This window comes from Saccopteryx leptura, chromosome 1 (assembly GCF_036850995.1).
Source record: "Saccopteryx leptura isolate mSacLep1 chromosome 1, mSacLep1_pri_phased_curated, whole genome shotgun sequence".
NCBI lineage: Eukaryota > Metazoa > Chordata > Mammalia > Chiroptera > Emballonuridae > Saccopteryx > Saccopteryx leptura.
This window is the reverse complement of record NC_089503.1, coordinates 389863793-389880125: the sequence shown is the minus strand read 5'-3', so window position 1 is coordinate 389880125 and position 16333 is coordinate 389863793. Positions and strand designations below refer to the sequence as shown.

At 42.0% G+C, this 16333-nt stretch overlaps 1 protein-coding gene across 1 annotated transcript in view; it reads left to right on the top strand.

Annotated features, from left to right (window-relative positions):
• The first annotated feature begins 7370 nt into the window (after positions 1 to 7370).
• Positions 7371 to 16333, top strand: part of LOC136388497 (uncharacterized) — a 39474-nt gene continuing 30511 nt past the window's right edge. Inside the window, exons 1-2 of the mRNA XM_066360322.1 lie at positions 7371 to 7981; positions 15257 to 15364. Of these exons, the coding sequence (XP_066216419.1) occupies positions 7831 to 7981; positions 15257 to 15364 (259 nt within the window). The 5' untranslated portion in view covers positions 7371 to 7830. The remainder of the gene's footprint in view (positions 7982 to 15256; positions 15365 to 16333) is intronic.

Here is a 16333-nt window from a genome sequence, read left to right as displayed (position 1 = left end):
TAGGAGAATTCCTTCTTAATCATGTTAGAAAGAATAGATTGTGACTTGTGAATGGGTAGGAGGCAGTGGTTGTCCACAGAGCACCTTTCGGCCTTCACTTAATTCAACATTTTTCCTCCATAGCCTTTTCATGTGATAGAGTAGAGAAACATTCCTTTCTTCTTGCTTATTTGATCTGCAGATAGTGGTATACTCTGAGAAGAATAGAGTTAGAACTTAACTAGTGTTTAAATATAATAAATAAGTAATATTTGACTAGACAATAGTATCTTAGGTAAGGTATAGTAGAATGGCCCATTGTGTGGCCTAGGATGAGAGCGCAGTCGGCAAGAAAATAATGTTTTACTAAGAGAATTGTCTTTTGACTAAAGGCAGTTACTGGGCTTTCTCAGTGAGATGTTCGCATGAGTAAATACTTCCCAAGATTTTTTGATAATGAAAGGAATGTAGGGAAATCCATAGAAGTAATAACAGTTCATGTCTTCTGAAATTATGTTGCTACTAGGCTATCTTGCAAGTGCACTATGTATATCTTTGGGTGAAAGCTATTCTTAATGTTATGTCAATTTCTTTATAGGCAAGCCTTTTAGAATCTTGTGAGAAAAAGTAGGACACTGCTTAAACTCAAAGCCATTTACCTGAGCAAACGGTGGTCCATTGTTAGTCCTTAATAATCTCGTCTGCTAATCTCTCTCTGCCCCTTAACTCACAACAGCAGTAAAGTTAGTTAACTATTAGTACTAACACCTTAAAAGCTTTTACCGATGTTGTTATCACTATTCAAGTTATTTTGTACTTTGAATGATTTGCTACCTGGTTTGTAATTTATAGAAATAAATTAACTGTTATCCGGAAACATGTAAACATAGTGAAACAGAAGCAATGATTAATACCATGTAATTGTAACTCAGTGTGTGTGTATAAAAAGGGACCTATACTAGCATTGAGCAGAGATGCCTGACAGTAAATGCTAACCGGAGAATAAAGAGAAAGAAAAGAATTCGGCTCTCTCACTTGATTTCGCCGACACCGTCTCCTCCTGTGGGACCCCTGGATCCCCCCCGGGGCTGGACCCCAGCATACCATATGACCTAGCAACCCCTCTATTGGGTATCTACCTCAAAATTAAAAGAAAAAACATTGGTACATAAAGACACGTACACCCCCATGTTCATGGCAGCATTATTCACAGTGAGCAAGACATGGAAACAACCCAAGTGTCCCCGGATAGAGGACTAGAAGGTAAAGAAGTGACCTGGTCTTTAACAATTGCCGAAGTCTAAGAACAGAAACACCATTTGGTCTGGTACTAGGAATAACATTCTTCAGCTGACCCAACAATTATTATGTTGAACCTGGAAATAAAAGCTAGACTTATAAAGTAAATGTTATCTGTCAGTCTTCAATTTTAAAGATAACCAATGAGCTGAAGGAAAAAGACGCTTGTGAGTACACAGGAAAGAATATCAAATACCGATGTCTTAACAACATAGAAGCAAAGGTGTAACGGGTGTAACTGGGCAGAGACTGGACAAGTACATCTGAGTGGGTGGGAGGGAGGAATGCGGAGGAAAGTTAGTTTCTATCCTCACAACCTTCACTTCTCGGCAACGTGAAGTTAAAACCTGGGACGACGTCTGTTGTTTGCTGCCCTCTCGTGTCTGTAGACGGAACTGCAAGTAAGTTAGCCTAAAATCTAGAGACGCTTGTAAAAAAAGTTCCTGCACCCCATTAACTTTAATTTTCTAAGTAAAAAAAAATAATAATAAATTAATTAATTATTTTTAAAAAGATTCTAAAAACAAAACCTAAATCAGGAAACAGAAACGGTATTGTTTCCAATATGTTTTAACCTTTTGAGTCTAGTATGAAGCCTAGTATTAAGTCATGTAAAGATATACTATAGGACCGTTTTAAACAAATGTGTTGCTTCAGACTTAAACTAGGTGCTGCCCCGAGGGAGGAAAATTCTTCTGTGAAGAGGGGTGAGGCCAGAAGACAGCCAGGATGTGGAGCGTGAGGGAAGGGCGTGTCCCCTAGGAGGGGCTGAGAGGTGTGTGTGGGCAAATGAGAGAAAGACAAGGACAAGGGTGAGGGACAGGGACTCCTCGGTGGAGGGAACTGGGAGCAGACAGAGACCCCTCAACTAGGGAATTGCAGAAAAGGAGAGTCCTTGGTGGGCAGGAAATACCCCCGTAAGGGGAACAAAACAAGTTGTACAATCTCACAACCGCATGTTGAAGCATTGTTATTTTTATTTTTAATGTGAAAAAAGTATCACCCTGGCCAGTTGGCTCAGTGGACAGAGGCTTGGCCTTACACACTGACATCCCGGGTTCGATCCCTGGTCAGGGAGCACCTGAGAAGTGACCATCTGCTTCTCCCCCCCCCTCCTTTCTCAGCCAGTGGCTCTGTTGGTTTGAGCATCGAGCATCGGCCCCAGACGGGAGTTGCTGGCTGGGTCCTGGTCAGGGGCGCATGCGGGAGTCTGTCTCTATCTCCACTTCTCTCATTTAAAAAATATATTTATCTACGATCCCCAATTGTGACCTTATAAAAACTGCAGAGTCCTACCGGTGAGTTATGGGTTATATGTCAGAGTTCTTTAACTTTTTTAAATTGGAGTTGAATGTGCATCCTGTTAGGTTGACTCTACTCAGAAGTGACCTTTCACAGTGACAGGTGTCCCCGGTGCCTTGTGCTCCTGGAAGGTCTGCAGAGCAGTTGCTGACACCTGAAAGGTTTTCTGAAGCTTACGTCACCCCCAGACTCGCAGCCTCTGTGGTTGGGAGTAGCTGAGGAAGCTCCCGGCTGCTGGGTCCACTTTCCAATGCATCTTCTATCTTCAGGATTAAAGAACCATATTTGTGCCTATGTGAACAAAGGGGGTCACATGCATGGTGACGGAAGAGGTCTGTCTTGTGTGCTAAACATGCAATGCAATATACAGAGGATAGATTATTGAATGGTACACTTGAAACCTATATAATTTTATTAAGCAATGCCAACCCAATACATTTAAATCTTTATATTTTTTTAAGTGAGTGTGAGAATCATGGGCCTATAGCCTGAAGAACTAGACCTGTAACCATCTCTCCCAGGACTTTTAGATCAAGAACTTTCCTAGTGTTGGCAGTGCCTAGCCTTTCTTAGTCCTGCTCATGTAATAAACTCCAAAACTAATACTTATTCTGGTGTTGCCGTGGAACTTGTTTAAACACCTAACGATTTCACTAGGGATTTGGGTTTCCATTTTCCCGAAGACGCAAGGGTTTGACATGGGCATGAATGATGTTGTCATGCTTTTGACAAAAGCATTTTGACATTTGAAAAATTCCCCCAATGTAAACGGCCTGTGTAACTGCTAGAAAGGTCATCATGCTGCCCTCCCCAGTTCAGATGTCATCATTTATACAGTAGTCGATGACCTTTCTAGCAGTTACACAAGCTCACCATCTTGAGCACAGGGGTGCTGGTTTGAACCCAAGGTCGCTGGCTTGAGCAAGGGGTCACTCACTCTGCTGGAGCATCCCAGTCAAGGCACATATGAGAAAGCAATCAATGAACAACTAAGGTGTCGCAACGAAGAATAGATGCTTCTCATCTCTCTCCCTTCCTGTCTGTCTGTCCTATCTGTCCCTCTATCTCTGTATCTCTCTCTGTCAAAAAAAAAAAAAAAAAAAAAAGAAAGAAGAAGAAGAAGAAGATAGTTCAGAACATTTCCTGTCTCTTCCCTCCGAGGCTGGTGTGATAAGAGGTTCCTTGAACGATGTGCTCCCGTCCACCCCACTTGCCTTGAAGGCTCAGCGTGAACTGATGGATAAAGGACAGGCGCTGTGGAGAGGTCAGCCTGGGTCTGTGCTCCTTAAGCCTGGGTCACTGTAAAATCACATGAGAAGGTATTTTTTTTTAAATTACCGGTTCATACTCTTCTCATCCTTCTTTCCTCTCCTTCCCTGAAAAAAAGTCACCCCATTTTTTTTCAATTGTATGTTCTCTTTTTGTTCTCCGCAAATACATTGATTTTAAATATTATTCCTGTATGGAATAAGTTTGATAAGCTCATTAATTTAACTGAAATTACTTACATTTTCTAAATTTACTATTATTCCACTTGTGCATGACTATTTTATTGCCTCTATTCCAGTAGTTATGAAATATCCCAGTACCAATAGGTATCATTTTATGTGAGTTTATGATTGGGAAATGAAGATATCCTACATTTCTGCTATTCGAAAAATTGAGAGGAAATCAGAGCTACCACTTGCCAGTTGGTTAGACCCAGATATCTCAGTCATGTAACTAATTCATCTTGTTAGATTATGTCTAAGCCATGTGGGCTTGAGGCAAAAATTCTGCACACTGGAGGAAAGGCAATTGTGTGTTCAGGTGCAGAGTGTGGATTAGAAAAACAAAGAACAGTAGAGGACTCAAACACCGAAGACTAAGGTCTATCAGATTATGAGTTACACCCTCATTTAATAAACTTTTATTAACTAGGTAACGGCCACTTAGAGTGCTCTGGTTAATCAGTAAACAACTACAAGGTGTTTAACTCTTTCGTGGAATGACACAAAATTTCTGGTGGGCTTGGCCCTCGAACCGGTGATTGAATAACACTGCCCCATGTACCCTGACCAAGGTGTCTGAGCTGTTACGGTGGGGTTTTGAGAACAGGAATTCGCCCACCGTCTCAGGTAGCCGGTACTTGAATAAACCTCTTCCGTTTTCACCAGCACCTCTGTCACAAACACGGGCTTTTCTGTGTGTCACGGCAGGCAGCAGAACCTGGGGCTTGCTTGACCCGGTTCCAAAGAGATGGTAACAGTGGTGACGTCGGCAGAAGTTTGTAAAAGCACACACATGTTTCTCTCGTCTCTGGCCGTGCAGTCGTCACAAAACATGCCCAAGCCAGCCGACTGGAGGGCCAGACACGTGGAGCCAGAGCCACGTGGACCCAGTGATTCCAGCTGAGCTTATTCTAAACTAACCCATCGCAGCTCTTCATCAGACATGTGAGTGACCTACGTCCCTGCCCCACACGGGCATGCGCGGAACATATACGCACCCGGCCTGCCGCGGAGGCTTTCTGTAGAGTGGCCAAGACCACAGCCCGCTGTAATGCATGTTCCAGAAGGGCGTAGCTTGCTACTTGTGTTGTGTTGTGCTCTACCTCAAGTCCGTGGTGGTGCGATGCACACAGCAGATATTCAAAACATCTTTGCTGAATTAGGAATAAAGGCAATCCATTCACAGTGTCAATGCGTTATTTACATATACAAAAAAAAAAAAAAAAAAAAGGATTACAGTTAAATTCTGCACCAACCAAAGTGACCAGAACATAAACTGAATAAATATATTTATATGAACCGATACATAAAATATAACTGTTTATTTTTGAAGTTTATTTTCTGAAGTTTCATTGTTGGTGTATAAGAGAGCAAGAGACTTTTATACATTGGTTTGTATCCTGCAACTTGACTGTATTGGTTTATTGCTTCTAGTCCTATTTTGGAGGAGTCTTTGGGGTTTTCTCTACACAGGATCATGTCATCTGCAAAAAGTGATACATCTACTTCTTCTTTCCTGATATGATGCCTTCTATTTCTTTCTCTTGCCTGATTGCTCTGGCTTAAACTTCCAGAACGATGTGGAATAAGAGCTGTGAGAGCGGGTGTGGAGGGAAGGGCGTAAAGAAGGACAAATATAAGATGACGGAAAACGATTTGACGTTGGGTGATGGGTACACAACATGATCAGCCGTTCAAATGCCATAGAAATATTTACCTGACTCCTCTGTACTCTTATTCATCAATATCACTGTGTTAAAGTTAATTTTCTAAATAAAATTTAAAAATGAAAAAAAGAATAAATAAGATAAAAAATACTTTTAAATTTGCTGAAGTAAAAATATTGCCAAGAACAATAAAGAAAATCCCCGATTCCCGGCCAGGGCACACAGGAGAGGCGCCCATCTGCTTCTCCACCCCTCCCCCTCTCCTTCCTCTCTGTCTCTCTCTTCCCCTCCCGCAGCCGAGACTCCATTGGAGCAAAGTAGGCCCGGGCGCTGGGGATGCCTCTGTGGCCTCTGCCTCAGGCACTAGAGTGGCTCTGGTTGCAACAGAACAACGCCCTGGTGGGCAGAGCATCGCCCCCTAGTGGGCATGCTAGGTGGATCCCGGTCGGGCGCATGCGGGAGTCTGTCTGTCTCTCCCCGTTTCCAGCTTCAGAAAAATACAAAAAAAAAAAAAAAAAAAAAATAAACAAAATAAAACAAAAAAGAAAATCCCAATAAGCAAATAATTGCACCCAATATGATACACATGTAACATTCTTAACAAATGCAGATATGTTGTGAGATATCGCTCTGTGACCTCACTATGTGCTGGGGGGGAGGGGTGGTCCTCTGTACCAGCGTGTCCCCCACCATGACTGTGATTGCCCTGAAAGGAAAGCAGAGACTTGAATTCTTGAACTGGGAGTCCTTGCACGATGCAGTCCCTAAAGGCTAAGGAGTCGGCCACATGAGAAAACACAATGAAATAAAGGTGGAAAATGCTGGTTTATCTATTCTAAGTCAATTGGGGAATAGTGTAAGGAGAGCAATAAACCCAGAAAAACAGCGATGTTTTAAATTAACTAATTAATGGGAAACTTGCATTAAATACTGTAATGCTCTCTGCAGGCACTGCGGAATCAGAGCAGGAGGAAGCCAGCACGATTCCTTTAAGAGTTGACCTTCTCATGGAGAGAGACAGCAGACACTGAAGTGAGTTAAACACGGAGAACACCGCACGGCCGTGAGTACTGAGGAGGAACCAGAGTCGTGATGGTGGATAAGACAGGGAGGGCGGCATCGGGGGACGCTTTGTCCGGGAAGGTCTCACGGGAAAGACCGGAGAGGGGGGAGGGGCGGGTCACATCTGGAGGAGGAAGAGGATGCCGGGCAGAGGAAGAGCCGGCACAGCCCCCGCTGCCCGGAGCGTGCACGGAGCAGCCAGGGGGTGGGTCCGGTCAGGGCAGGTCATCAAGCGGTCAGGGCAGGTCATCAAGCGGTCAGAGCAGGTCATCAAGCGGTCAGGGCCGGGAGCATGCCCGGAGCAGCCAGGGGGTGGGTCCGGTCAGGGCAGGTCCTCAAGCGGTCAGGGCAGGTCATCAAGCGGTCAGGGCCCGGAGCATGCCCGGAGCAGCCAGGGGTCGGTCTGGTCAGGGCAGGTCATCAAGAGGGTGAGAGAGGAGGTCAGAGATGGGGTCCCGGGACGTCACTGAAGAGCCCGCTGGGCCAACGTCAGGATCAGAGAGAGGGAGAGGGAGCCTGGAGGCCCAGCAACGCAGCTGGGGTCCAGAATGCCACTGGAGCTGAGGAGGACAGAGGAAACCAGCCCTGAGTCTGAACCGCAGGAGAGCAGCGTTGGGCAACGAGGCTGCCATCAGTGGAGCGCGTTTTGGGAAGAAAAGAGGCACCTCGTGTGTAAGAACCCTGACTCGGTTTGATTGGTCTGTATAATAAACGATCAAGTGACCATCCCATCTCTCCCTCTTCCAGCAGCAGATGGCCTCCCTGGGGTTGATTAAAGAGAAAAGCAAAGACAGAACTCAGTCTGCCATTTATCAGTTGATCTTTCCGTGTCCATATAACTATTGGGGCGAGCTTTCCAGCTGCCCCTGAAATGCCGCTGTACGAGGTCCAGAGTCCAGGCTCTGCTTCCCTCTCCTGGATCAACTCCACTTTCCGGCTGGCACCGAGCTTTGAGCAGGAGATGTGGCCCCCGGCGACTGAAGCTTCTCTCTGACCTGGGGGCACTGCACCAGCTTCTGGGGGGGGACACAATGGCACTTCAGAGTCCTTCCAGCACAGCTGTCAGTAGAGCTGGGGATTGCCTTTGGGCCACGAGGGAGAAGTATGAAACAGACTTTCCTGAAAAGGAGAGTCCATATCATGGTATAGAATTATTTAGCAGGAATGGAGGTGGTTATGGAGGTGAGTTTTATTTTTGTTATTACTCTTGCTGTTTGTGCTTGTGTGTGTGTGTACCGGGGGGTGTGTCAGCTGGTGGGAGGGGTAACTGTGCGTCCAGTGACTCGAAAAAACTATCTGAGCCACCAGCATAGGGCAGACCATGGGGTCCAAGACCCGAAGGTTAAGTCTGTTGTTCTCTCAGGTCTGATCAACCTCATTCCCATTCTCTTTCCCTAGCAAGCTGTCCCAGAGGGTCTGCCAGCTCACTACCTCCCTCCCATCAGATATTCCTCTCTTCCCCCTTGCTCTCCTTCCTCCCTCCCTCCCAGCTCACTACCTCCCTCCCATCAGATATTCCTCTCTTCCCCCTTGCTCTCCTTCCTCCCTTCCTCCCAGCTCACTACCTCCCTCCCATCAGATATTCCTCTCTTCCCCCTTGCTCTCCTTCCTCCCTCCCTCCCAGCTCACTACCTCCCTCTCATCAGATATTCCTTTCTTCCCCCTCGCTCTGCTTCCTCCCTTCCACCAGTGTGCTCTAGTTTTGGGATACTGTCCCTCTCTCTCTATTTTTCCTTTTCCTAATTTAATGTTCCTGAATAGTATCCTTCTAAGTTTTGTTCTTCTCTCTACTCTCACTTCAAATCTGAGCCTCCTCAAGTGACCTCATTTCATTTCACCCTTTCCTATAAGTCATTAGAACATCATTTGTTTCAAAAACACAACCATAAATTAGCAATAAGTGTGATATATATATAGTCTAAAAGTCATAAAAAATGATCTTGTAGGATTAAAAGGTAACAATGTTTTACTGGCCACCGTGTGCAATAATAAAATAAAAGTTTGTTTTAAGAACACACTGTTGTGGAGTTCTAAGAGGCTATTAATATTCATGGTGGCCCAGGCTGATTGGCTTAGAGATAGAGCATTGGCCCCCTGTGTGGACATCCAAGGTTCGATTCCCGCTCAGTGCACACAGGAGAAGGGACCATGTGCTTCTCCAACCCTCCCCCTCCTCCTTCTTTCTCTCTCTCCCTCTTTCTCTTTCCCTCTTATAGCCATGCCACACATGGGCAGAGCATCAGCTCTAGAAGGGGGTTGCTGGGTGGATCCTGGTCAGGGTGCATTCAGGATGTTGTCTATCTCCCTTGTCCTCACTTTGAAAAGAAAAAAAAATATTCATGGTGAATTCTTATTTCTTATTTATTGATTTTAGACAGAAAAAGGAAGGGACAGAGAAAGAAACATCCATTCGTTCTCTATTTATTTATGCATTCATTGGTTGATTCTTGTTTATGGCCCTGATCTGGAATTAAACCCACAAACTTGGCCTCTGGGGATGCTGTTCTAACCATTTAGCTACCTGGCCAGGGCCCATGGAGAATAGATTTTAATGTGTACTAATTGGGGGTTTTAAAAGTGGCGTAGAGATCCAAACTATTGTGGTCATGGTCCTGACTCAGAGTGAGTCCTAAAACTGCTGATGTCTCATATGACTATGAGTGAGTTTTTTTAGAAAAACCTTTCCTGTTTGAAGAAATAAATAACCAAGTCCTGCTCATGGAAAGATAGAGAATGGAAAACAGTTATTTCTGACCATCCGGGGAATATCATTTAAGCTAAGATTTATACTATTCACTAAAAATGTTTCATGTAAAGTATATGCATTAGACCACTTTGGTAGTTACTCTTATTTATTTATTCATTTTAGAGGAGGGCGGGAAGCAGGAAGCTTCAACTCCCATATGTGCCTTGACTGGGCAAGCCCAGGGTTTTGAACTAGCAACCTCAGCATTTCAGCTCAACGCTTTATCCACTGCGCCACCACAGGTCAGGCTGGCATTAGACCACTTTGATGTTAACTTTAGAGATTTATTCGCTTTTCAATATTTAATGAACACTGTTTTGTTTTCCTTTTTTTAATTTTTAAATTGTATTTAGAAAATTAACTTTAACTTCACTGTGTTCCAACTGCTGTACTGAAAAACAAAACAGTGAAGTTTTCTTTCATACAATATCACAAATTACACAGAAGCATTTTTCTACTGTTGACTAGTCTATTTAGAATTTAAAATCATACCACTACAACAAGAAAGAAAATGTAGCATGTCATGTATTCTTCCTCTGTGATGGTTATACATTCACTTTTGAAATTTAATTCAATTTATCTCATTGCCTTACTGATTGAGATTTTAAGTAGATGTTACAGACATAATTTTTTGTTCATAATAAAGTAATATTCAGGAGTAGAAAAATATGAGGACAAAGATACGTGACAAATGGTATAAAAATGTCAGAACACCATATTGCACAATGGAGGTTAATATAATTAATATAGTATCCTATTCAAACCATAATTAAATTAAAAAAGTGACAGAGAACAAGAGTCATGTGCGTAGGAGAGGAAATAGAAAACAATCTTATTATAAAAAGACAAGTTAATTTATGTTCAAAAAAGAACGGAGTGGGAAATGTTATATGTGCTATAGCAAATGCAAGAACGACGATTGAAAACTGAGCCTCTGGGATAGCAGTAAGTCGCTGTTGTAGACCTTACTGGTGCATGCACAGTGTGATCCTGGGAGGAGACAGTGTAACTGTTGGGGACAGATTAGAGAAAGGCAGGCAATCCAATCACTTTTAGGGGAAAAACGATTGGATGCAAGACCAAAGCTAACAGCCCACGAGGGGGCGATCTACCCAGCAGGAGAGCTGGAACCACTCATCCTGCTCAGACATCACCGACAGTGGGGATGTAGGTGACCCCGTGCTCTCCTCAGACGTTTGACTGAGGAGTAGGGAGAGAACCGTTGATCCCAAGCAAGAATAAAGACGAAAATATAAACAAAAATCAGTGAGGATGTAACTGATTCATATTACAAAGGAAGTAAAGAAAGTTTTACCTTTTCCAAAGACATCCCACCTTGGAACACCAATGGCCCCAAAATAGTAATAATAATGAGAAGAAGCCTAAATTTTCAAGCTGTGTCTGAGCCACAGGGATGGTAACCAGCTCATTTTATCAGATTCTCCCCCGAGTGTGGGCAAAGAATGAAGCAGGTGTCAGTCTACAGCAGGAGGTGAGGTCGGAGTAGACACAGGAGGAGGACTGAGAAAGGGGCGGGTTGAACAGGCAAGGAGCCACCAGAGCTCCTGCAGAAGCTTAAGTCCTGAGTGACCCTGTGAGTGACCCGGTTGTCCTCTGAACTGGTCCTTTCTGAGACTGGCCAGTGCCTGGGAGCTTCTCAAACTCATGTCTGCATTACCACAACTAAATCCATAGGTTTATTCAAAATAGTTGCATCACATTTTTTTTCCCAATGACAATAAAAGGTCAGATCGTCACTTTCAAAGGCACTGTTTCGGAATCGTTGAAAGGCTCAGAGTTTGGCTGTCGGGGTTTGCGCCCAGGGTTTGCAGTTGAGGCGGCAGCCCTGGGTGGTTAATGACGCACAGGTGTGAGGTGCGCCTTCTCTGAGCTCAACTTCAGAACTTCTCTTTCGCTCTGTATCATTTTACATGTGATCTTTTCTTTCCTTGCTTCTCTTTAAAATTTTTTATTTTAATATTTATTTTGCAATTCTGTTCAAGACGAAATAATAACAAATAAGAATTCGCTTCATATTAATACACCGTTGGTCTCTTTTTGGCATACCCACAGCAGGGGTAAATGCCGTTAAGTGACTTCTCTTCACCTAGAATTAGGAAGAAGTAGGATTAATTCCTACACCACCTGTAACAACGACCGTGGCAAACTGTGGGAAACTCATGAAGCGGAATTCCTCCCTTTGAATTCTCTATGTTTCTGGTTGAGTTACCTGTTTATCAAGCCTCAAATGGCCCCCCATGAGAGGGAGAAGACATCCCCTCATCAGTGCTAAGTGGGGGTGGAAGAACACGTCCCCCACTCAGTGTTTATTAACACTCGAGATGGACAGGAGGGCGTGGTTACTGTGGAGTAAAGCTGAAGTGAATGTTCAGACTCCCTGGGTCTTCTGCGGACACCCCCGCACCTGGAAGAGTGAGGACGCCCGGTCACTGTCCTCCGTGGGGTCTCCCCCATCTCTGCGGCAGGGCGGGGACTGCGCTCGTTGCTGCTGGGTGGGAATCAAGCTTCCAGCCCTCCACTCACTAATTTAGCCTTCGCTAACACCAACCCAGGAGGGAAGGTGGAACCATGTGAGCTGAGTGAAAGTCACTCTCTAACTCCACAGCCTTTGATGAACAGTATGATTTGGGCTCCAGGGTTTTCGGTGTTGTTTGTTTGGAGAGGGGAGTTTCTGTCTTGCTCCGTTGCCCATTCCTGACCTTTGTCTTTTTTTTTTTATAGATTTTTATTAATTTTAATGGGGTGACATCAATAAATCATGAACAGATACTTCTCCTAGGAAGAAATACAAATGGTCAACAGATATATGAAAAGATGCTCATCTTCATTAGTTATTAGAGAAATGCAAATCAAAACTGACCTTTATCTTAAAACAAAGAAACAGACAAACAAAAAACAGGCTTTCCTCGGGATTATTTTATCTTTCCCATTTGGCATCTCTAGGTTGTTGGTTACTGCAGCATTCAGACAGGGATGCATTTGGTGATTATTATTAATAATAATAACAATAACAATAAAAACAAGGAGCTCACTATGTGTGATTCTTTGAATCTCAAGGGTCCTAGCTTCTCTCCCTTTTTTGCACTGTTCAGATTCTTCATGTATTATGTATGTGTGTGTATATATACATATACATATATATGTATGTATGTGTGTATATATATAAATATATATATGTTAAAGTTGCATTTATTGTGAGAAATTGGGAAAAATGCATTTATCCAATCTTGTTCTAGAACTAGATAATGCCTTACTTTCTTAATTGACTGATGATATTGTTTCCAGTTTCTTCAACCCTTTAAACAAATGTTCTCACCAAAAGACTAATAGATTAAGTTTATTTTCTCTGGACACGTTTCTTTGGCTGTTCTAACAAAACACAATTTAAGGTAACTCATCATGGTTCAATGGCTTATCTTGTTTGGCTAAGAAGTGAATGTGTGACAATTAGTTAGGTTGCAGTCTCAAATTCAATTTTAATTTAATTCAATTTTAATTTTCATGAAGGAATTGTCCCATGAAGAAAAAAAAATAATTTGAAACTTTTATTTTTCTTACAGCTGCTTTATCGTAGTTTCAGAACACTGTAATGAGAGTTTGTCTGGTAATACCCATGACATTGTGATCTCTTAGCACAGCTGCAGTGTCAATACCTAAAAGATATGTGTAATTCAGTAATAAAATAAACTCACTCCAGTTTACCATGAAGTGTTTTATTCAAAGCTGCCTTTATTTTTTCTTACCCTCTTTGGTCTGATTGTTGTTACTTAATAATAAAAGTTATAAAGAAAGAGTTATAGAGCTGCAAAGTTGAACTACTCAAGACGACATTGAATTATGATGTATCACTGTACTATAAGCAGTCTTTTTTTTTTTCAGGGACAGAGAAAGAGTCAGAGAGAGGAATAGATAGGGATGGACAGACAGACAGGAATAAAGAGAGATGAGAAGCATCAATCATCAGTTTTTCATTGTGACACCTTAGTCGTTCATTGACTGCTTTCTCATATGTGCCTTGACTGTGGGGCTACAGCAGACCGAGTAACCCCTTGCTCAAGCCAGCAACCTTGGGTACAAGCTGGTGAGCTTTTTGCTCAAGCCAGATGATCCTGCGCTCAAACTGGCAACCTTGGGGTCTCCAACCTGGGTCCTCCGTATCTCAGTCTGATGCTCTATCCACTGCGCCACCACCTGGTCAGGCTATAAGCAGTTTTAATTGCATTTACTCATCTCTGTTATTGGAGTGAAAAAGCGGCTATCAACTGTATGCATGTGACTGAACATAGCTGAGTTTTATGGACACTAAAATTTGAATTACACATTATTTTTATGTTATAAAATATTGAAAATTTTAAAGTAATATTAAATTTTTTTTCAGTGATTTAAAATCTGAAACCCATTTTGAAATCACAGTTTCTTAAAAGTTATGTCCTTGGGGAAAAACTGTACTCAAGTTCCATTTTTTTTGCATGTGGCTTTCCAATTTTTCCAGCACCATTTATTGAAGAAGCTTTCTTTTCTCCATCATGTCTTATTGGCTCCTTTGTCAAAAATTATTTGCCCATATGTATATGGTTTTATTTCTGGGCTTTTGATTCTGTTCCATTGGTCTGTATGCCTCTTTTTCTGCCAATACCATGCTGTTTTGATTATTGTGGCTCTGTAGCATACTTTGAAGCCAGGTAGTGTGATACTTCTTTCTGGCTTCACTCATTTTTCTCAAGATTGCTTTAACTATTCAGAGTCTTTTCTAGTTCCATACAAATCTGGTGGGGTTTTTTGTTGTTGTTCTATTCCTTAAAAAGAATAACATTGGGATTTTGATGGTGATTGCATTAAATTCGTATATTGCTCTGGGTAATATGACCATTTTAACTATGTTGAATCTTCCAATCCATGAACTTGGTGTGTCTTTCTATTTCATTGTCCTTTTCAATTTCTGTCAATAATGCTTTGTAGTTTTCAGTATATATAGGTCTTTCACTACCTGTATTAAGTTTTATTCCTAGGTATTTAATATAATTTAATTTTATTCTTTGTTGCAATTGTAAAAGAAATTTTTTAAAATTCATTTTCTGATTTTTCATTGTTCGTGTCTAGGAAAGCAGTAGACTTTTAAATATCTATTTTTTGTATCTGGGTGGAAGGGAGTAAAGAGGGACAAATATCTGGTGACAGAAAATTATTTGATTTTGTGCGATGGGCACACGATGCAATAAACAGTTCAAATGCTATAGAGATGTTCACCTGAAACATATGTATATATATCAGAGTTGATTTAGTTTGTGGGCCCTCGTTTGCCAAACCCTTCCCTTGATCATATTTGGCTTCATAGGGAATAGCAAAGCAATGACGGCAGACCTGGGACTTGGCAGAACTTCCCTCATTTACTGTGGGGTGTCCTCACTCTGGCACCCTTCACAATCCCTGGGGGGAGTATCTCCCTAGCCCTTGGCCTGTCCTGAGAGAGTGGATCCCGGCTCATCCTGTGTGGCTGCTGCAATATCCCACACTCATCCCTGTGGGATTTATGACTAACGGGATCCCCCAACTCTACCGAGGAGGAGTGAAATGTGGTCATTCAAGCAACCTCTATTACTTAAAATACAGAATAAAAATTCTACTGTAGAAAGAGCTTTGAGGTGGGTCTGGTGTTAATAAAAAATAATCCTCTCATGTTTCTTTTTCAGTATCCGACAGGAAAGACGATGTCGACACCACTGCATTTTATAATGCTCTCCTTTGGCTAGTGTTTTGCTTTATTGTTTATATATTCTGGAAGGAATTTCGTCAAAGTGGTAAGTAAGTTTGTAAAGTCATGCTGTCTTCAGGGAATCGTCCACTACTCTGGCCGATTCTGACATAGCCCCTCCTCAGTGAGACAGAAATGAGCAGGATCTGACCTTTCTGTGTGAAAGCCAAATTGGAAGCATGAGATGCAATGACCTCTCTATTGCATACTTTTCACTCCTAATTAGAACTCATTCACTGAGTTCTGGGCCCCACAGTTTAAGAGAGATTTTTGACAACTTGCAGTTCATCAAGATGCACCATTCCCACAGTTGGGAAGGTTTTGAAAACACTTCTTTAACATTAACAGTATATGTAAATATGTCTAACAAGGAAAAACACAGTATCTGAGTTACTACACACATTTTAGAACAGCTAAAGATAAAAAACAAACTGGAAAAATATGCAATGATAGTGAGAATGTGAGGAAACTAGATTTCTCATCATTGCCAGGGAGAATGCGAAGTGGAACAGACACTCTATTAAAATTTTGGCATTTAAAAAATATATACATGTGATTAGCATATGTGTCAACAATCACACCCTAAGCATTTTTTCTAAAGAAATAGCAATTTTCTTCACACCAAATCTATCACACATATAGTCATAGAAACTTTACCTTTTTTAACAAAAAAACAAACAAACAAAAACTGTAAAAAAATAGCAAATACCATTCAATGGAAGAATGCTTAAATAAACTGTTATATCCATACAATTACATTATGTTTTGCAATAAAATAGAGCAGGCTAATGAGTTATACGAGGAACTTGATAAAAATTCAGTGGCATTAGGCTTAGTGAAAAAAATCTATCTCAAAATATACTGTATGATTATGTAACACTTTAAAATGACAATACTATGGAGATGGAGTCTAGTCTAGTGGTTGCCAGGAGACGGAGGAGGAGTAGGAGTGCTCAGTGTGAAGATAAGAAGATTACACACGACGCTTCCTCTGTGCTTATAAAATAGCTCTGTA